Source organism: Oryctolagus cuniculus, chromosome 3 (assembly GCF_964237555.1).
Source record: "Oryctolagus cuniculus chromosome 3, mOryCun1.1, whole genome shotgun sequence".
Classification (NCBI taxonomy): Eukaryota; Metazoa; Chordata; class Mammalia; order Lagomorpha; family Leporidae; genus Oryctolagus; species Oryctolagus cuniculus.
In genome coordinates, this window is record NC_091434.1 from 54,624,317 (window position 1) to 54,642,024 (window position 17,708).

At 34.4% G+C, this 17,708-nt stretch overlaps 1 protein-coding gene across 2 annotated transcripts in view; it reads right to left on the reverse strand.

The window, feature by feature from the left end:
• FSIP2 (fibrous sheath interacting protein 2) overlaps positions 1-17,708 on the reverse strand; it is a 120,097-nt gene that overhangs the window by 90,389 nt on the left and 12,000 nt on the right. For both annotated transcript variants that reach the window (XM_051849368.2, XM_051849367.2), the window contains exons 6-7: positions 16,877-17,018; positions 16,356-16,466 (exon numbers count right to left, since the gene is read on the reverse strand). In XM_051849368.2, coding sequence (XP_051705328.1) covers positions 16,356-16,466; positions 16,877-17,018 — 253 coding nt within the window. The remainder of the gene's footprint in view (positions 1-16,355; positions 16,467-16,876; positions 17,019-17,708) is intronic.

Here is a 17,708-nt window from a genome sequence, read left to right on the forward strand (position 1 = left end):
ACAAATTCAACAGAAACCATTCAAAAGTAAACACTGCAAGGAAAAACTGAAAAGAACTTCAGTGATATATGAAACTACCTAATATTTACAGAAATGATAGAGATAAAAGGAATACTTGATAATAATGACTAAAACGCTCCAAATATGATGGTAATCATAAACCTATGGGCCCAGGAAGCCCCCAAAAAACAATGAAGAGAAAACAAAGAGAATTTCAGCAAGGCACATAGTAATAAAATTTTTGAAAACAAGTAATAAACAGAAAATTTTACAAGTTGTCAGAAAGAAGTAGGTTATGTATCATAGAAAGAAACTGTTAAGAATAATTTTCTTATTGTAATTAGAAAAGACAGTGGAACTACATTAAAGTAGTGGGCAAAAAAATGTCAATGGAAAATTGTATACCCAGCTGATATTAACCAATAATACTCAAACAAATTTTCTTTTTCTCCAATGGCCGCAGCAGTCAGCGCGCGGCGGCCAGCACACCATGCTGATCCGATGGCAGGAGCCAGGTACTTATCCTGGTCTCCCATGTGGTGCAGGGCCCAAGGCCTTGGGCCATCCTCCACTGCACTCCCTGGCCACAGCAGAGAGCTGGCCTGGAAGAGGGGCAACCTGGACAGAATCCGGCGCCCCGACCAGGACTAGAACCCGGTGTGCCAGCGCTGCAAGGCGGAGGAGGCCTGGTGAGCCGCAGTGCCGGCCCCAAGCAAATTTTCAAAAACAGATGTGTGACAGATTTTTTCAGACATAAAAAGTAGTTGCACAAAAAGAAATGTTAAATAAAGCGCCTCTGACAGTAGAAAAATAATGATACCAGAAGGAAATTTAGGTATACAAAAAGGAAAGAAAAGCACTAAAAGTGCTAAGTACATGGCAAAATATAAGACTTATTATTTAAATCATGGTAAAAGAGAAATGACTATTCAGATAATCATGCTAATGTATCATAGGATAATATGTACAAGTAAAATTTATAACACAAAGAGGATAAAGGCTAGAAAGGGAAAAAATAAATTAGAGTATGGTAAGATTCTTATTCTACATGTGGTGCAGTATAGTAGCACTTTAAGATCTATCCAAATAAGTAAAAATTTATACTATAAATCTCTAAAGCAATCACTAAATTATAAAACAAAAAGATAAATCTGACATTAATGTAATGAATAAAAGCAAAAATTCAAAATTAAAAAAAGCAGAAAATGAAGAAGAAAACAAAGACCAATAGAAAAAAATGACATGACAGATAGAAATCTAACCAGATTAATAATCACATTAAATATAAATGTTCTACACACTTCAGTTAAAGTCACAATTTGGCAGATTAGATAAAAATGCAAAATCCATTTATATGATAATTAACTACAAAAAAAGAAACTAAAAATAAAGCCCCAATAGACTCTTCAAAGTAAAACAAACAAACAAACAAAAGCTACCATACTAGTATTAATCAAAAGAAAGTTATAGTGGCAATATTATTTTTATTTTTCAATTTTTAGTTTTTTAACAGATACAATATAGTTTTTTTTCTTCTTCTTCTTCTTTTTTTTGACAGGCAGAGTTAGACAGTGAGAGAGAGAGAGACAAAGAGAAAGGTCTTCCTTTTTCCATTGTTTCACCACCCAAGTGGTCGCTATGGAGGGTGTATTGCGGCCGGCGCACTGCGCCGATCTGAAGCCAGGAGCCAGGTGCTTCTTCCTGGTCTCCCATGTGGGTGCATACCCAAGGACCTGGGCCATCCTCCACTGCACTGTCAGGCCACAGCAGAGAGCTGGCTGGAAGAGGAGCAACTGGGACAGGACCGGCATCTCAACCGGGTCTAGAACCCCGGGTGCTGGCACCGCAGGTAGAGGATTAGCCTAGTGAGCCGTGGCATCGGCCTCAATATAGTTTATAAGAGCATAATAATATTCCATTCCTTCCTCCCTCCTTCTTCCACTTTCCTCTCACCCTCTCTCCTTCTCCCTTTCTTTTATTTTAGGTTTTGAGTTAACATATATTAAAACTACAGTAAAAAGGTGTAGTAATAGTTCACATAATAAGAAATTTAGGAAGTAAAATGCAAAAAGACCCTAGTTTAGTGGAAATACAATGGCTACAAATGATAATTCAATGTAAAAATGACCATTTCAACCAAATATAAATTGTGAATTAATCACAGATCATTAAAACTATAGTAATATAACATTGTTAACCATTGGTTTGACAAAGTTATAAAACAAAGTTTTATAGAACTAAATTTGCAGCTTTTCTGAAACACAGATTATTTCCTTTTTTTTCTCTCTCTTTTTTTTTTTTTTTTGTTAAATTTTAGCTTTGATATATAAGGGACAACATACACATGTGGTGTTTGTCTTTCTGGGTCTGGCTTATTTCACTCAAAATGATGTCGTCCAGTTGCATCCATTTTGCTACAAGTAGTAGAAATTCAGTCTTTTTCTTATAGCTGAATACTATTCCATTGGGTATACATACCACATTTTCTTTATCCATTCATTTGATGATGGACATCTTGGTTGGATCCAAATTTTGGTTGGCCATTGTGAACAGTGCTGTTATAAACATGGTGGTTTAGGTGTCTCTTTGATACATTGTGTTCAAGACATAATAATATGGAAAGACACTGTGTTCAAGACATAATAATATACAAAGACTATTTCTAGTTTTTAAAGAAATCTCCAGAGTCAGATGTTGTGCCTTAGCAGGTTAAGCAGCAGCCTGCAGTATTGGCATTGCATATGAGCACCGGTTTGAGTTCTAGCTACTCCACTTCTGATCAGTTCCCTGCTAATGTACCTGGGAAAGCAGCAGGGGATGGCCCAAGTCCTCAGGCCCCTACACCCACATGGAAAACCTGAAAGAAGCTTCAGGCTCCTGGCTTCAGCCTGGCCCAGCCCTGTTCCTTCTGGCCATTTGGGGAATGGAACAGTGGATAAAAGCCCTCTCTCTCTCTCTCTCTCTCTCTCTCTCTCTCTCTCCACTCTTTCTAACTTTGCCTTTCCAATAAAATCTTAAAAAAAAATTCTCCACGCTGTTTTCCACAGTGGCTGCATTACATTCCAACCAACAGAGTATAAGTGTTCCTCTTTGTGCTTAACTCTCTGTGTTTTGGATTTTAGCCATTCTGACCGGGGTGAAGTGATATATCTCTGTGGTTTTCATTTGCATGTCCCAGAAGGCTAGTGATGTTCATCATTTTTTCATATCTTTGTTAGCCATTTGTATTTCTTTTTTTGAGAACTACCTATTGAAATCCTTTGCTCATTTCTCAATTGGATTTTCCTTTCATTCTTGAGTTTCTTAAGTTGATGATACATTCATAATATTAATCCTTTAACAGATAGGTGTTTTGCAAATAGTTTTTCCCATTCTGTTGGATGTCTCTTCATTCCATTGACCATCTCCTTTGCTGTCAAAGGCTTCTGAATTTGTTTAGTTTCATTTGTCTAGTTCTGTTTTTGTTGCCTGTGGTTTGGAGGTCATATCCAAGAAGTCATCCCCTATACCAATGTCTTGGAGTGTTTCCCCTACATTTTCTTTCAGCAACTTCATAGTCTCAGGCCTTAAATTTAGGTCTTTAATCCATCTTGAGTTGATTTTTGTATATGGTGACAGGTATGGATTTAATTTCAATCTTCCATATATATATACATCTGTTTTGATAGCACCATTTGTTGAAGAAACTAACTTTACTCCACTATACAGTCTGAACACTTTTGTCAAAAATCAGTTGCATGTATGAACATGGATTAGTTTCTGGGCTTTCTGTTCTGTTCCATTGATCAGTCTTTGTGTCATTACCAAGCTATTTTAATTACTATAGCTTTCGAGTATGCTTTGAAATCAGGCACTGTGATGCCTCCAGCTTGGTTTTTCTTGCTTAAGATTGCTTTGGTTATTTGATGTCTTTCTTGATCCCATATGAATTTTAGGTTTGTTTTATTCTAACTTAGCAAAGAATGCCTTTGGTGTTTTTATAGGCATTGCACTGAATCTGCAAATTACTTTAGATTGTATAGACATTTTAATGATATTTAGTCTTACAATCCATGAGCAAGGAATATTGTTCCATATTTTCTGTGTCTTTGATGATTCCTTTCATCACCGTCTGATAATTTTCTTTGTAGAGATCTTTCACTTCTTTGGTTAAATTTATTCCTAAATATTAGTATATAAAAAAGCTACTTTTTTTAAATATGTTGTAACCTTCAACTTACTGAATTGATTTATCAATTCTAACAGCTTTTTGGTGGATTGCTTAGGTCTTTCCAAGTACAGCATCATGCCACCTATAAACACGGAAAATTTGACTTCCCATTTCCAAATCTGGATGCCATTTATTTCTTTCTCCTCCTAATTGCTCTTGCTAAAACTTCTAGTACTATATTGAATAAGAGTGGTGAAAATGGACATCTTTGTCTTGTTACAGATCTGAGGGGAAATGTTTTCAGTTTTTCCCCATTAAGTATGATATTGGCTGTTAGTTTGTGATATACAGCCTTTATAATTTTGAGGAAAGCCCTTTCATGCCTAATTTGTGGAATGTTTTATCATGAAGAGGTGTTGAATCTTAACAAATGCTTTCTCTACATCTATTGAGATGACCATATGATTTTGTTCTTCATTCCATTGATGTGATTTATGACATTTATTGATTTTCAACTGTCAAACAACTCTTGCATTTCTGGGATAAATTCCACTTGATCATGACTTGTGATCTTTTTATGTGTTTTGGATTTACATGACAGTATTTTATTGAGAATCTTTGCATCTATGTACATTAACAATACAGGCCTGTAGTTTTCTTTTCATGTCATGCCTTTGGTTTTGGTATAAAAGTAATGCTGTCCCCATAAAAAGAGTTTGGCAGAATTCCATCCTGTCCAAAAAGTTGTAATGGCATGAAGAGTATTAGAGTTACTTTCTCTTTGAATTTTTTGTAGAATTCAATAGGAAAACCATCAGATCCCATACTTTTTGTCAAGAAAAGATTTTTGTTACTGCTTCCATCTCACTGCTTATTATGGATCTGTTTAGATTGTGTATATCTTCTTGATTTAACCTTGGTAGGTTATATGAATGCAAGAATTTTTTTATGTTTTTTTAATTTATTAACATATAGTTCTTTATAGTAGTTTTTTTACGATCCTTTGTATTTCAGTGGTGTCATTTGTAATGTCTTCTTTTTCATCTCTAATATTTATTTGAGTTTTTCATCTTTTCTTCTTTGTTAGTCTGGCTAGAGGTTTATTTATTTTGTTTATCTTCTCAAAAACCAACTTTTTGTTTTGTTGATATTTCTAGATTCAACTTCATTTATTTATGCTCTGGTCTTTATAATTTCTCACCTCCTCCTATATATAGATTTGGTTTTTTCTTGTTTTTATAAGTCTTCAAGATGCATCATTGCATCTTTAATTTGAGATATTTTTCTTTTTAATGTAAGTACTTAATGCTATAAAATTTTCTCTTAATACTGTCTTTGCTGTATTCCATAGATTTTGGTATGTTCTGATTTCACTTATTTATCTCAAGAAAATATTTTATTTCCTTTTAAACTATATCAGTGACCCAGTGATCATTCAGTAGCATGTTTAATTTCCAACAATTTATGAGCGTTCTATTGTTCTTCTTGTTGTTGATTTCTAGTTTTATTCCTTCATGGCCTGAGAAAATACACGACATGATTTCAATCTTCAAATTTCCTGAGACTTGATTTGCCACCTAATATGTGGTCTATCCTACAACATTTTCCATGTGCTATTAGGAATGTGTATTTTGTAGCTGTTGGGAGAGATGTTCTGTAAATGTCTGTTAGGTCCATTTCCTCAATAGTTTATTTCAACTTGATATTTTTATTTTTTTTATTCTGGATGATCTTTCCATTAAAAAAAGTGGGAAGCTGAACTCACCCACTATTATTGTATTAGAGCCTATCTCTCCCTTTAACTCTTATATTACTCTCTGTATACATCTGGGTGGTCTTCTGTTGGGTGAATACATATTTATGATTGTTACATCTGCTTGCTGAATTGAATCTTTATCAAAATATTATGTCCTTCTTTACCTCTTTTTACAGTTTTTAAAGTCTGTTTTATCTGGTATCAGAATACCTATATCTGCTTGCTTTGGTTTCCATTTACTTGATATACCTTTTTCCAGCCCTTCATTTTCTTTTTTTTTAATAGAAGGCTTATATTTAATGAATATATATTTCATAAGTACAACTTTTAGATTATAGTGGTTCTTCCCCCCATACCCACCCTCCCACCTCCTACTCCCTCTCTCTTCCCATTTTTCATTAAGATTCATTTTTAATCATCTCTATATATAGAATATCAACTCTATACTAAATAACCATTTCAACAGTTTGCACTCACACAGACACACAAAGTATAAAGTACTGTTTGAAGACTAGCTTTACTGTTAACTATACCTGTGTGTATCTTTGTGAGTGATTTTTTTTTTTTTGTAGCATATAGAAAGGTCCTGATTTTTAATGTATTCAGCCAACCTAAGTCTTTTGGTTGGTGAATTTAATCCATATACACTCAGGTTTAGTATTGACAGATAAGACCTGTTATTTTATAGATTGGATGATGATTTTACCTGCTCTGTTAGTGAATTTGGTGCTGTCATGTATTTTCATGATGTTTACTGCTAATTCAGGACACCCTTAAAAACTTCTTATAAGGTTAGTCTGTGGCAGTGAATTCTCTGTTTTTACTTATCTGGAAAATAATTTATTTCTCCTTCTCTTTTAAAGAATAGCTGCACTTGATATAATATTCTTGGTTGAAAGTTTTTAAGACTTCGAACATATCATCCCACTCTCTTCTGGTCTATAGGATTTCTGTTGAGAAGTCTGATGTCAATCTAATTGTTTTTCCTGTATGTTTAACTTGACACTTTTCTCTCACTGTTTTCAGGGTTCCTTCCTTGTCTTTAACTTTTGACAATTTGATGATGACATATGCCTTGCAGAAGACCTTTTTAGGTTGAGTCTGCTTGGTATTCTTTGAGCTTCTTTTATCTGGATGTCCATGTTTTCAAGACCTGGGAAATTTTCAACTATTATTTCATTTAGCATGTTCTCAACGCCTTCTCCTTCAGGAACATGATATTCCACATTTGTGTAGAATTTCTTCATTCTTTTTAATTCTTTTGTTTTTATTTTTGTGTGATTGAGCTATTTCAAAATTCTTGTCCTTGAGGTCAGAAATTGTTTTGTCCACTTGATGTATTCTGCTATTAAAGCTTTCAATCTTATTTTTATTTCACTGATTGAAGATTTCAACTCCAAAATTTCTATTTGGTTCTACTTAATGAGTTCTATCTCCTTAGTAATATTTTTATTCATGTTATTCATTGGCTTCCCTATTTCTTTATTCTGTCTATTTGTATTCTATTACATCTCATAGACTTTCCTTATAATCATTATTTTGAAATCTGTATCTGTCACTTCATAGATTTCCTTCAGGTCAGGATCTAATTCTGGAGGAATATTGTGTTCATTTGGAGGCATCATGCTATGTTGCTTCTTCATGTCTCCTGTGTCTCTACATTGAAGTCTGACCATCTAGCATATTAATCCCTTCTTGATTTGGGGTAGGTTTTATTGTAAAGAATTATGATTTAGCTGGAAAAAAGAGTTACTGCTTTGACTTTGGCTCCAGGTGAGCTCAGGAGTGCAGTCTCTGAGTGATCTGTTTTATCTTAATCAATGTCAGCTTTGTCTATAAGTAATACAGTGCACTAGACTGCTGCAGTTCCTTGGGATAGAAGTGTGGTTTTGAGATGAATAAGGGTTTCCTTGGGTGTGTAGCTTTGGTTCACAGAGAGTTCAGTGTCAGACTCCCTGGCAAATGTGATAGCCCAGGACTTGTTCTTGGTGATGAGCGGGACAGAAGTGGCTGCCCCTTGTCCTACTGGCAATCCAGAGTGATGCCAGGGCTTGTGGCACCAATAGCTCTGGGACAGTGTGATACTGATGGATCCTTCCTCAGGTACTGATAGAAGAGCTTGACTGGTGCTGTGGCTTATAACATCAACAGCTCTAAACTAGGGAATGTGATCTGGACCCTGTCCCAGTCCTACAGGATGACTACCTGGTTTACATGAGATATTACTCTGGAGACTGAGTACAGAGAAGTGAAGTACAGATAGATACTTCTCTATTCCACTGGATGTATTCCAGTGGCACCAAGAAATACAGAATGAACCATTACAGTCTCAGTTTTGCAGGGTATAGTGTGGTCAATATCTCAGACCCAGATCTCCCAGGGTAGGAGCAGATTTTATTTTTATAGGATGCTTCTGGTATTAGGCCTCAGAAGTTAAGGTGAATCCCCCTTGTTCATGTAGAGCGCTTGAGCATAGCTCCAGAGCTAATGCCCAAAAACTTCCATTTGCAGGATGCAGGAGATCTGTCTTTAGGCCAGACATTGCCCTGACACTGACTATGATTCTGGAAGGATAACAGAGGCATGCTGTTCAGTATGGCACTCTGCGGGTTTGGAGAAGGGGAAAGAAGCAAGTTGGCTTCCCTGCTCTGAGCCCAGCAGTTGCTCAGAACCCAGTGAGCTCTTTAAGCTAAAGTAAAAGTCAGTGGGTAACTGTGGAATTCCCTCTCACGTTATGTGCAGCAAGGTACGTGGTGATTTCTTCCCATCTTAGTGTGTTAAGATGAAGGCTAGCAGCCGGCAAATGGCTGTGCTGCATGGTTGGCTGCAGCCAGGTCTCTGTCTTGTCTCCTCTTTTTTTTTTTTTTTTTTTTTTTCACTTCCTTGCTGAAAATTTCCACCAGTCAGACTCCTTTCTTTTCATATCCCAGAGCAGCTTAGGTTAGTGTGGTTATACCCTGCTCAACCATCTTGGATCCTGTGCCTGCTATGTCACAATGCTGGCCCCCAAAAATAAACTTTAAAAATTTCCCTTTGGGAGAAACAAAGCTATGTTTATTCACAGACTATATTATCATCTATACAGAATGTCAATTGGCACTGGAAAGAAAACTACTGGAATAAATAATTGATTTTAACTTTTAACAATGAAAGATAAAAGATGTATTTTTTATCTTGAATTTACTATTTACTAGAATCAGGTAATAATTTCAAATAAAAATACAAATTACCATAGTTTAAAAATTAGAAGTACTTTTATAAGTACCTTCTATACTAACTAGTTCAGACAAGAAAACTATGGTACCTACAGATATTGCTGACATTTATTACAGTTGAAGAAATTACTTATAAGTTATACTTCTGGGATCACTTACAACCAACACCAAAGCAACTACACAACTGAATTCCCACATTCCATATAAACAAAATGTCTTTTTTTCCAACAAAAGCTAGTACATAAAAAAGAAACTGTTAAATCAGATATGAAGACATCAGTGTAGGGATGCGGGAAACAGGAAGAAGCAAGGAAGCACGGCACCTCCTGAAAGACATGATAGTTGCCCTAAAACAGATCCCGATTTAAAAAAAAAATCTATGAAATGCCTGAAAGATAATAAAAAGAAAATAGTCATCTGAAGGGAAATCAATGAGATGTAAGAGAATATTGACAGTAAAAGAAATTAGGAACACTTTGCTTGACATGAGTGAGAATACATCAAAGAAATAAATTGTTAAAAAGAATGAAGCACACATTTTGGAGTTGAAAATGCCATTGATAAAATATAAAGTACAATTGAAGGCCGGTGCCGTGGCTTACTAGGCTAATCCTCCACCTGCGGCGCCAGCACTCCAGGTTCTAGACCCGGTCGGGGCGCCGGATTCTGTCCCGGTTGCTCCTCTTCCAGTCCAGCTCTCTGCTGTGGCCCAGGAAGGCAGTGGAGGATGGCCCAAGTGCTTGGGCCTTGCACCCACATGGGATATTAGGAGGAAGCACCTGGCTCCTGGCTTCTGATCGGCGCAGCACGCCAGCCATAGCAGCCATTTGTGGGGTGAACCAACGGAAGGAAGACCTTTCTCTCTCTCTCTCTCTCTCACTGTCTAACTCTGTATGCCAAAGGGAAAAAAAAAAAAAGTACAATTGAAAGCTCAAACAACAGGATAGACCAAATGGGAGAAAGAATTTCTGATCTTAAGAAAATTTTTGAGGGCCAGTGCTGTGGCATAGTAGGTAGAGCTGCTACTTGTAGTGCTAGTATCCCATATGACTGCCAGTTTGAGTCCTGGCTGTTCCACTTCTTATCCAGCTCCCTGATAATGTGCCTGGAACATCAATGGAAGGTGGCACAAATCCTTGAGCCCCTGCACCCACATGAGAGACCCAGATGAAGCTCTTGGATCCTGGCTTGAGCCTGGTCCAGCCCTGATCATTGAGACCACCTGGGAGTGAACCTGCAGATGGAAGACATCTCTGCTTCTGTCTCACCTTTTTTGTAACTCTGACTTTCAAACAAATAAATCTTAGAAAGAAGCAATAAAAAGTTTTGAAACTAATGACACTATAATTGAAGAATGCCTATAAAAAATACAGGATACGATCAAGCGAACATATATTCACAATATAAGGATACCTGAAGGAGAAGAGAGGAAAAAGGAACTGTGAACAGACTTAATGAAATAATAGATGAAAACTTCCCAAGTCTTACAAGAGATATGGACATCCATATGCAGGAGCTTTAAAGGACCTCAACTAGATTCAATCAAGGAAGACCTTCCCAAGGCATACTGTAGTCAAATTTTCAAAACCTAAGGATGAGAGAGATTCCTAACAGTGAGTTAAAAAAAACGCTAGCCAAGAATATTATATTTCTCAGAGAACAAAAACAGAGAGTTCAGCATTTACCATAGCAGCTTCACAAGAAATCCTAAAGAGAATTCTACATTAGAAGTAAAAAAGTGGTAAAAACCATTATTAAAACACATAGCAAAAAACAAACAAACAAACAAAAAACTCATTAACAGAGAAAATACACAAAGGGAAAGAGAATCTAACCATATCATGATAAAGAGCCCCAAAACACAAACATATATATTAAGAGAGGCAGTGAATACTTGACAATCAGTAAGCAAGCAATAAGTTGACAGGAATTAATTATTATCTGCCAGTTTTAACCTTGATTAGATATAAATTAATCAGTCAAAAACATGAGTTGATCCACTGGTTAAAGGAAAACATGATTCAACAATATACTGCATACAAAAAACTCACTTCAAAGGTAGAGAAACATATATACTGAAAATGAGCAGTTAGAACAAAATATACAATGCAACTGGAAACCACAAACAAATTGAAATAGCTATGCTTTTAATAGATAAAATAAATTTTAATTCAAAAACTGTAAAAGGAGAAAAAGAGGGCTATTACATATTGATAACAGAATTCAGCAAGAAGATATAACAAACATACATATATATGCAACCAACACAAAACCACCCCAATATATAAAGCAAATATTAGACTTAAAAGGAGAGACTCCAATTTATAATGGGGAATTTCAGCACCTGACTGTCATCAATGGATACATTATCCAGAGAGAAATCAACAAAGATACATCAATTTGAACTATATTACAGAGAAAGTGAACCTAACATTTATAGAACATTTCACCCAATTATTATAGAATACACATTCTTCTCATCAGCACATACAATATTTTTTGACCATATATTATGACAAAATCAAATCTCAGTAAATTTGGAAAAAATACAATATATCTTCTCAAACAATAAAGAACATTTGAAATCAGCAACAAAAAGAATAGAAAATTTATAATATGTGGAAATTGAAATAGAAAAAAAGGCTACTAAATAGATCATTGAAGAAATTTTCAAAAGTCATAAATTTATCAAAACAAGTGAAAATGAAAATACAACATATCAAAACCTATATGATAAAGCAAAAGCACTATTAAGAGGGGAATTTATAGTAATCATTGTCTACATGAAAAAAATAGAAAAATCTCAGGAAAAAATTTAATTATGCATGTCAAGTACTTAGAAAAGAAAGAACCCAACTCCATATTAACAGAAAGTGAGAAATAGTAAGAATTAGAGCATAAATAAATAAAATTCAAACTAAACTAAAAAAATAAAAAGAGCAACAAAATAAAAAAAGGTTTATTAAAAACAAAACAGCCAAACCTTTAGCCATACTAACAAAGAAGCAAAGAGAAAAAATGCAAATAAACAAAATTAGAGGTGGAAAGGAAGCATTACAATTTACACCACAGAAATACAAAGGATCATTAGGATCCTATTATAAACAAATACATATTTCATAAATTGGAGAATCTTGAAATAATGGATAAATTCCTGGATACATATAATCTACCAAGATTAAATCTAAACAGACCTGTCAAAGTAATAATTGAAGCAGTAATTAAAAGTATCAAATCAAAGTAAAGTCCAGGACCTAATGACATTACAACTGAATTCTACTAAACACATTTAAAAGAGAACTAATTCCCCTACTTCTCACACTATGCCAAATTATTAAGAAGTGTAGAATTCTGCCAAACTCTTTTCATGAGGACAGCATTACTCTCATATCAAAACCAGAGACACCACAACAATAAAGACACTACAGACCAGTTCTTTGATGAACACAGATGCAAAAACATCTCAACATATTACCAAGCTGAATCCAATGCTACATCAAAAAGATGATACATAATGAACAAGTAGTATTTTATCCAAGGGTGGCTCAATGAACATCAATGAACATCATAAATCACATCAGCAGAATGAAGAATAAAACCATATGATCATATCAATAGATGCAGAAAAATCATTTGATAAGATTCAACATCCTTTCATGATAAAAAATTGTCTACAAAGTGCATATAGACAGGATAAACCTTAAAATTATAAAACATATCTATGACAAACCAACAGTTATTATCAATACCATGTTCTATTGAGATCTGGAACAAAAGAGGATATTCACTACCTTTGCTTTTATTAAATACAGTACTGGGAGATATTAGCAAGAAAAATTAGGAAGATAAAGAAATAAAGGGTATCAAAATTGTAAAGTCAAAATATCTATGCTTTCAGATATCATGGGTTTGCATATTTAAAAACCTAAACACTATAAAAGAGATATAAGATTGATAAACAAATTCAGTAAAGTTGCAGAATACAAAAATCAATATTTAAAAATAGTATTTCTATACAGAAATGATCTTACTGAGAGGGAAATCAAGAAAGAAATTCCTTTCATAGTAATTACAAAATTTGAAATATTTAGGAATAAATTGAATGAAAGAAGTGAAAGATTTCTATAATAAACACTATAAAACACGAATGAAAAAACTATCAAAGAAACACAAAAATTGGAAAGATATTCCTCATCTATTGGTTGGAAGAATTAATATAATTAAAATGTGCATACTACCTAAAGCAATTATAGATATAATGTAATCCCTATCAAAATGCCAATGATATTTTACAAAATTAGAACAATTCTGAAATTCACATGGATTTCACAAAAGACAAAATAGACAAAGTAAGCCTGAACAAAAACAAATTGAACTTCAAAGTATACAACAAAGCTATAGTAATTAAACAGCATGGAGCTAGCATAAAAACTGACATATAAATCTAAATAAAAGAAACAGAAAGCCCTGGAAATCAATCCACATACATACAACTAGCTATTTTCTGACAAAAGTGTCAAGGACACAGATTTGAGAAAGTGTAGCTCTTTCAAATCAATAGGGTTGAGAAAATTGGGCATATATAGTTAGAATGAATTTAGATCCTGTCCTCTTACCATATAAAAATATCAACAAAGATGGATAAAAATCCTAAATGTAATACTTGAAAATATAAAATTTCTAGAACAAAACACAGGAAAAACTTCAAGACATTTTTGTAGGCTATGACTTCTTGGATAAAATATAAAATGCACAGGTTACAAAAGCAGAAGTAGTCAAATGGGATTATATCACACTCAGAAACTTTTACACAACAAAAGAAGCAATAAAGTGAAGAGACATCCAACAGAGCAGGAGAAAAGATTTTCAAGTGACTTATTGGACAATGGATTAATATACAGAATACATCAGGAAGTAAAAAAACTCAATAGTTCAAAAACAATCATGGCAAGAAATGAGCAAATTATTATCTGAATAGAAAGTTTTTCAAAAGAATAAAAATAAATCCCCAGGACCAGATTAATTCACTGCTAAATTCTACCAAACATTAAAGAAGAACTAACTCCAATTATTCTCAAGATATTAAAAACCATTAAAAAAAGGGGAATCCTCACAATTTTTTCTATGAAGCCAGCATCACCTTGCTATACCTGAAAAAGATTTAACAGAGAAAGAGAATTATAGACCCATTTCCCTGATTAACATAGGTGCAAAATCCTCAACAAAATTCTATCTAATAGAATCCAACAACACATCAGGAAGATCATCCACCCAGACCAAGTAGGATTTATTCCTGGTATGCAGGATGGTTCAACATTTACAAATCAATCAATGTGATATACCACAGTAACAAACCTTAGAAGAAAAAATCATATGATTATCTCAATAGATGCAGAGAAAACATTTGATAAAATACAACAGCCTTTCATGATGAAAACTAAGCAAAGAGATAATAGAAGGAACATTCCTCAACACACTCAAGGCAATTGATGACAAACCCATGGCCAAAACCAAAAAAAAGGTGAGAGAAGACCTAAATCAATAAAATTAGAGATGGAAAAGGAAATGTAACAACAGACACCACAGAAATAAAAAGAGTCATCAGGAATTACTACAAAGAGTTGTATGCCAGCAAACAGGGAAACCTAACAGAAATGGATAGATTCCTGGACACATACAACCTACCTAAATTGAACCAATGAGACATAGAAAACCTAAACAGACCTATAACCAAGACAGAAATTGAATCAGTAAAAAAGGCCCTCCCAACAAAGAAAAGCCCAGGACCAGACAGATTTACTGCTGAATTCTACCAGACATTTAAAGAAGAACTAACTCCAATTCTTCTCAAGAATAAATAAATGGGAAACAAATATATGAAAAAATTCTCTATATCACTAGACATCAAGTAAATGCAAAACAAAAACAGAGATACCACCCTATGCCTGTTTTTACGGCTATCATCAACAACACAGCAAGCAACAAATAGGGCAAGGAAATGGAGAAAGGGGAATTCATACACACTGTTGCTGGGAATGTAAATTAGTGCAGCCACTATCATAAATAATATGGAGACATCTTGAAAAACTAGAAATAGAACTGTAATAGGTACCTGCAATCCCACTAGTGGGTATATATCCAAAATATATGAAATCATAGCATCAAAAAGATACTTGTTCCACCATATTTAACAGCATTATTAATAACTGTCAAGATTTAAAATCAACCAAGTTGTCTGCCACCTAATGAATGGATAAAGAAATGTGGTATATATACATAAGGAATATTATATATACAAAAAATGATGAAATCTTATCATCTGTAGCAAAATGAATGAAATTGGAGGATGTCCTATTAAGCGAAAGAAGCCAGACACACAAAGACATACAACAAATGTTCTCCCTGACATGTAGGAGCTAAAAAATAACAACAAAAAACTTAACATGTGCATGGTGATTACTAGAGGCTGGGAGGTTTGTATGTGATGCAGGATAGAGGAATTTTGGGTAATGGGTAACATATCAGAATGAGATTGAAGGAATAAGTGTTTAATGTAACACAGCCTAATGGGGAGATTGTAGTTCAAAAAATATGTCCAGGAGGAGGCACCTGGCTCCTGGCTTCAGATTGGCGCAGTGCACCGGCCGTAGCAGCCATTTCGGGGGTGAACCAATGGAAAAGGAAGACCTTTCTCTCTGTCTCTCTCTCTCACTGTCTAACTCTGCCTGTCAAAAAAAATATGTAATGTACGAACAAATAGACGAAGAACCTCCAGGCTTCCAATAATAAAGTAATGTCAAAAAATAAAAACTGTTGATTATTCTGTTTTGATCAGTATACCTTGTATACTTGTATTGAAACACCACATTGTAATCCACAAATATGTACAATTAATGTTAATAAAAAGTTTATAAAAATCAATTTGTTGGGAAATTAAGAACTTTCGCCAAGAATTTCTGGTTCTAAGGAAAACTTAATTAGCTATTTAATTTTTATAGAAATAACAGTTTATGGTGTGATGATAAAGCCAAAGTAATTATATGCAATAACATAGGTGTTATTAAGGTATTTTAGGAAAAAATAGTCAAAATGTTCATAATTTCAGGTTTGTATAATGAATATCACTTAGAATAAATAGTCCATAGTCATCGCACAAGTGCTCTTACTTTGAAAAACCAAACTAGCAAAAGCTACCCCTTCAAATTGCCAAGTTATCAGAAAAAGCTCACTCTACCTTCCTGTCACTCTCTTCTCTGGTTTTTCGTCGTTGTTCTTCTATCCTCTGCTCCCTTTTAACATCTTCTTCAATTCGTGTCAGAAGCAGCATCTCTTTAATCTTCCATTCCTAGACAGGACAACATTACTATAATCATTATTCCCTTTAATACCTTTGTATTTTGTGACTAACAGACAAATTAGACAAAAGCCTAACAGAAATCAGTTCAAACATAATGAAAGCCATATACTGGCTGTAGAATGATCTTTTGTTACTGAACTTCTATTAGGAATTATTTTTTGCTAAGCCAAATAAAACTTCATTTTCCTTACAAAGGAGCTAAATAACGTTTAGTATATTTCTCAAACTACTCTTTAAGGGCAAAAATTGGCTCATATATAGTTTGTGGTATCTGTCTCATTATTCTACGCAACAACTTATGTAAGTATATTATGACTTCAAAAAGTATGACAAAGTTAAAATTATGTAGAAGTGGAAAACTGTACACAAATTTCCTCTCATCAATAATCATCTCGCACCTCTTCGATTTTTCTTCGAAGACTTAATTTTCTTCTTGTATGTTCCCGCTGTTGTCTTTCTTCTCTATCCATCCGAAGCAGGCGTTGCTCTTCTGCTGTGCGCTCACGTTGTTCTAATTCCCTACTTATCATATCCAAGTATCTGAGTAAGAATGCAAATATTATTGAAAATTAAATGGGTGTTTCCTTTGTGATGGCATCAGCTGCTGAAATATTCTCAAACTATCACCTTGCTTAATTTTTATTTCTTGAACAACAGAAATATTGCAGTTTTTCTATCAGAAATTTTTCTACAGAAATTTTGCAGTAATGCTCAAGGACTTTGAGGAATCTGAGCCACATTGTTTTACTCATTGTAAAGTCTTCCTGTTATGTCAACTATCTGTTAGCATGCCAACATAGTGGTAAGATGTGGGATAAACTGAATGAAGTCATTTTGCATAGTAAGCATTAATAATCTTGTAGGCTTAGGAATATGCATTTGTAGAGAAGTCTAAGATAACCGAAGCAGTGGCTTCAAATATGACAAAAGAAACAGTAAATTTGATTATTCTACGACAAAAATGAAGTACTAAACCCCTTGTATATTCCAAGTCCTTAAAACATCTCTCATCTATTGTCCAGGTTCCTGGCACTATTTTAAAATGAAACCATGGAACATAAGGCAGACAATGCAGTCAAATCTCTTACTACTGTGGAAGGAAAGAGAACTGCAATATCCCATTATTTCCTAAAAATGTGGGCTTGACAATGGAATGGTAAACATTGAGTGGTAGTATCGCAATGAGTTTACATATATTTTTAGAGATAATATGTGTTTACTGTGGCATGA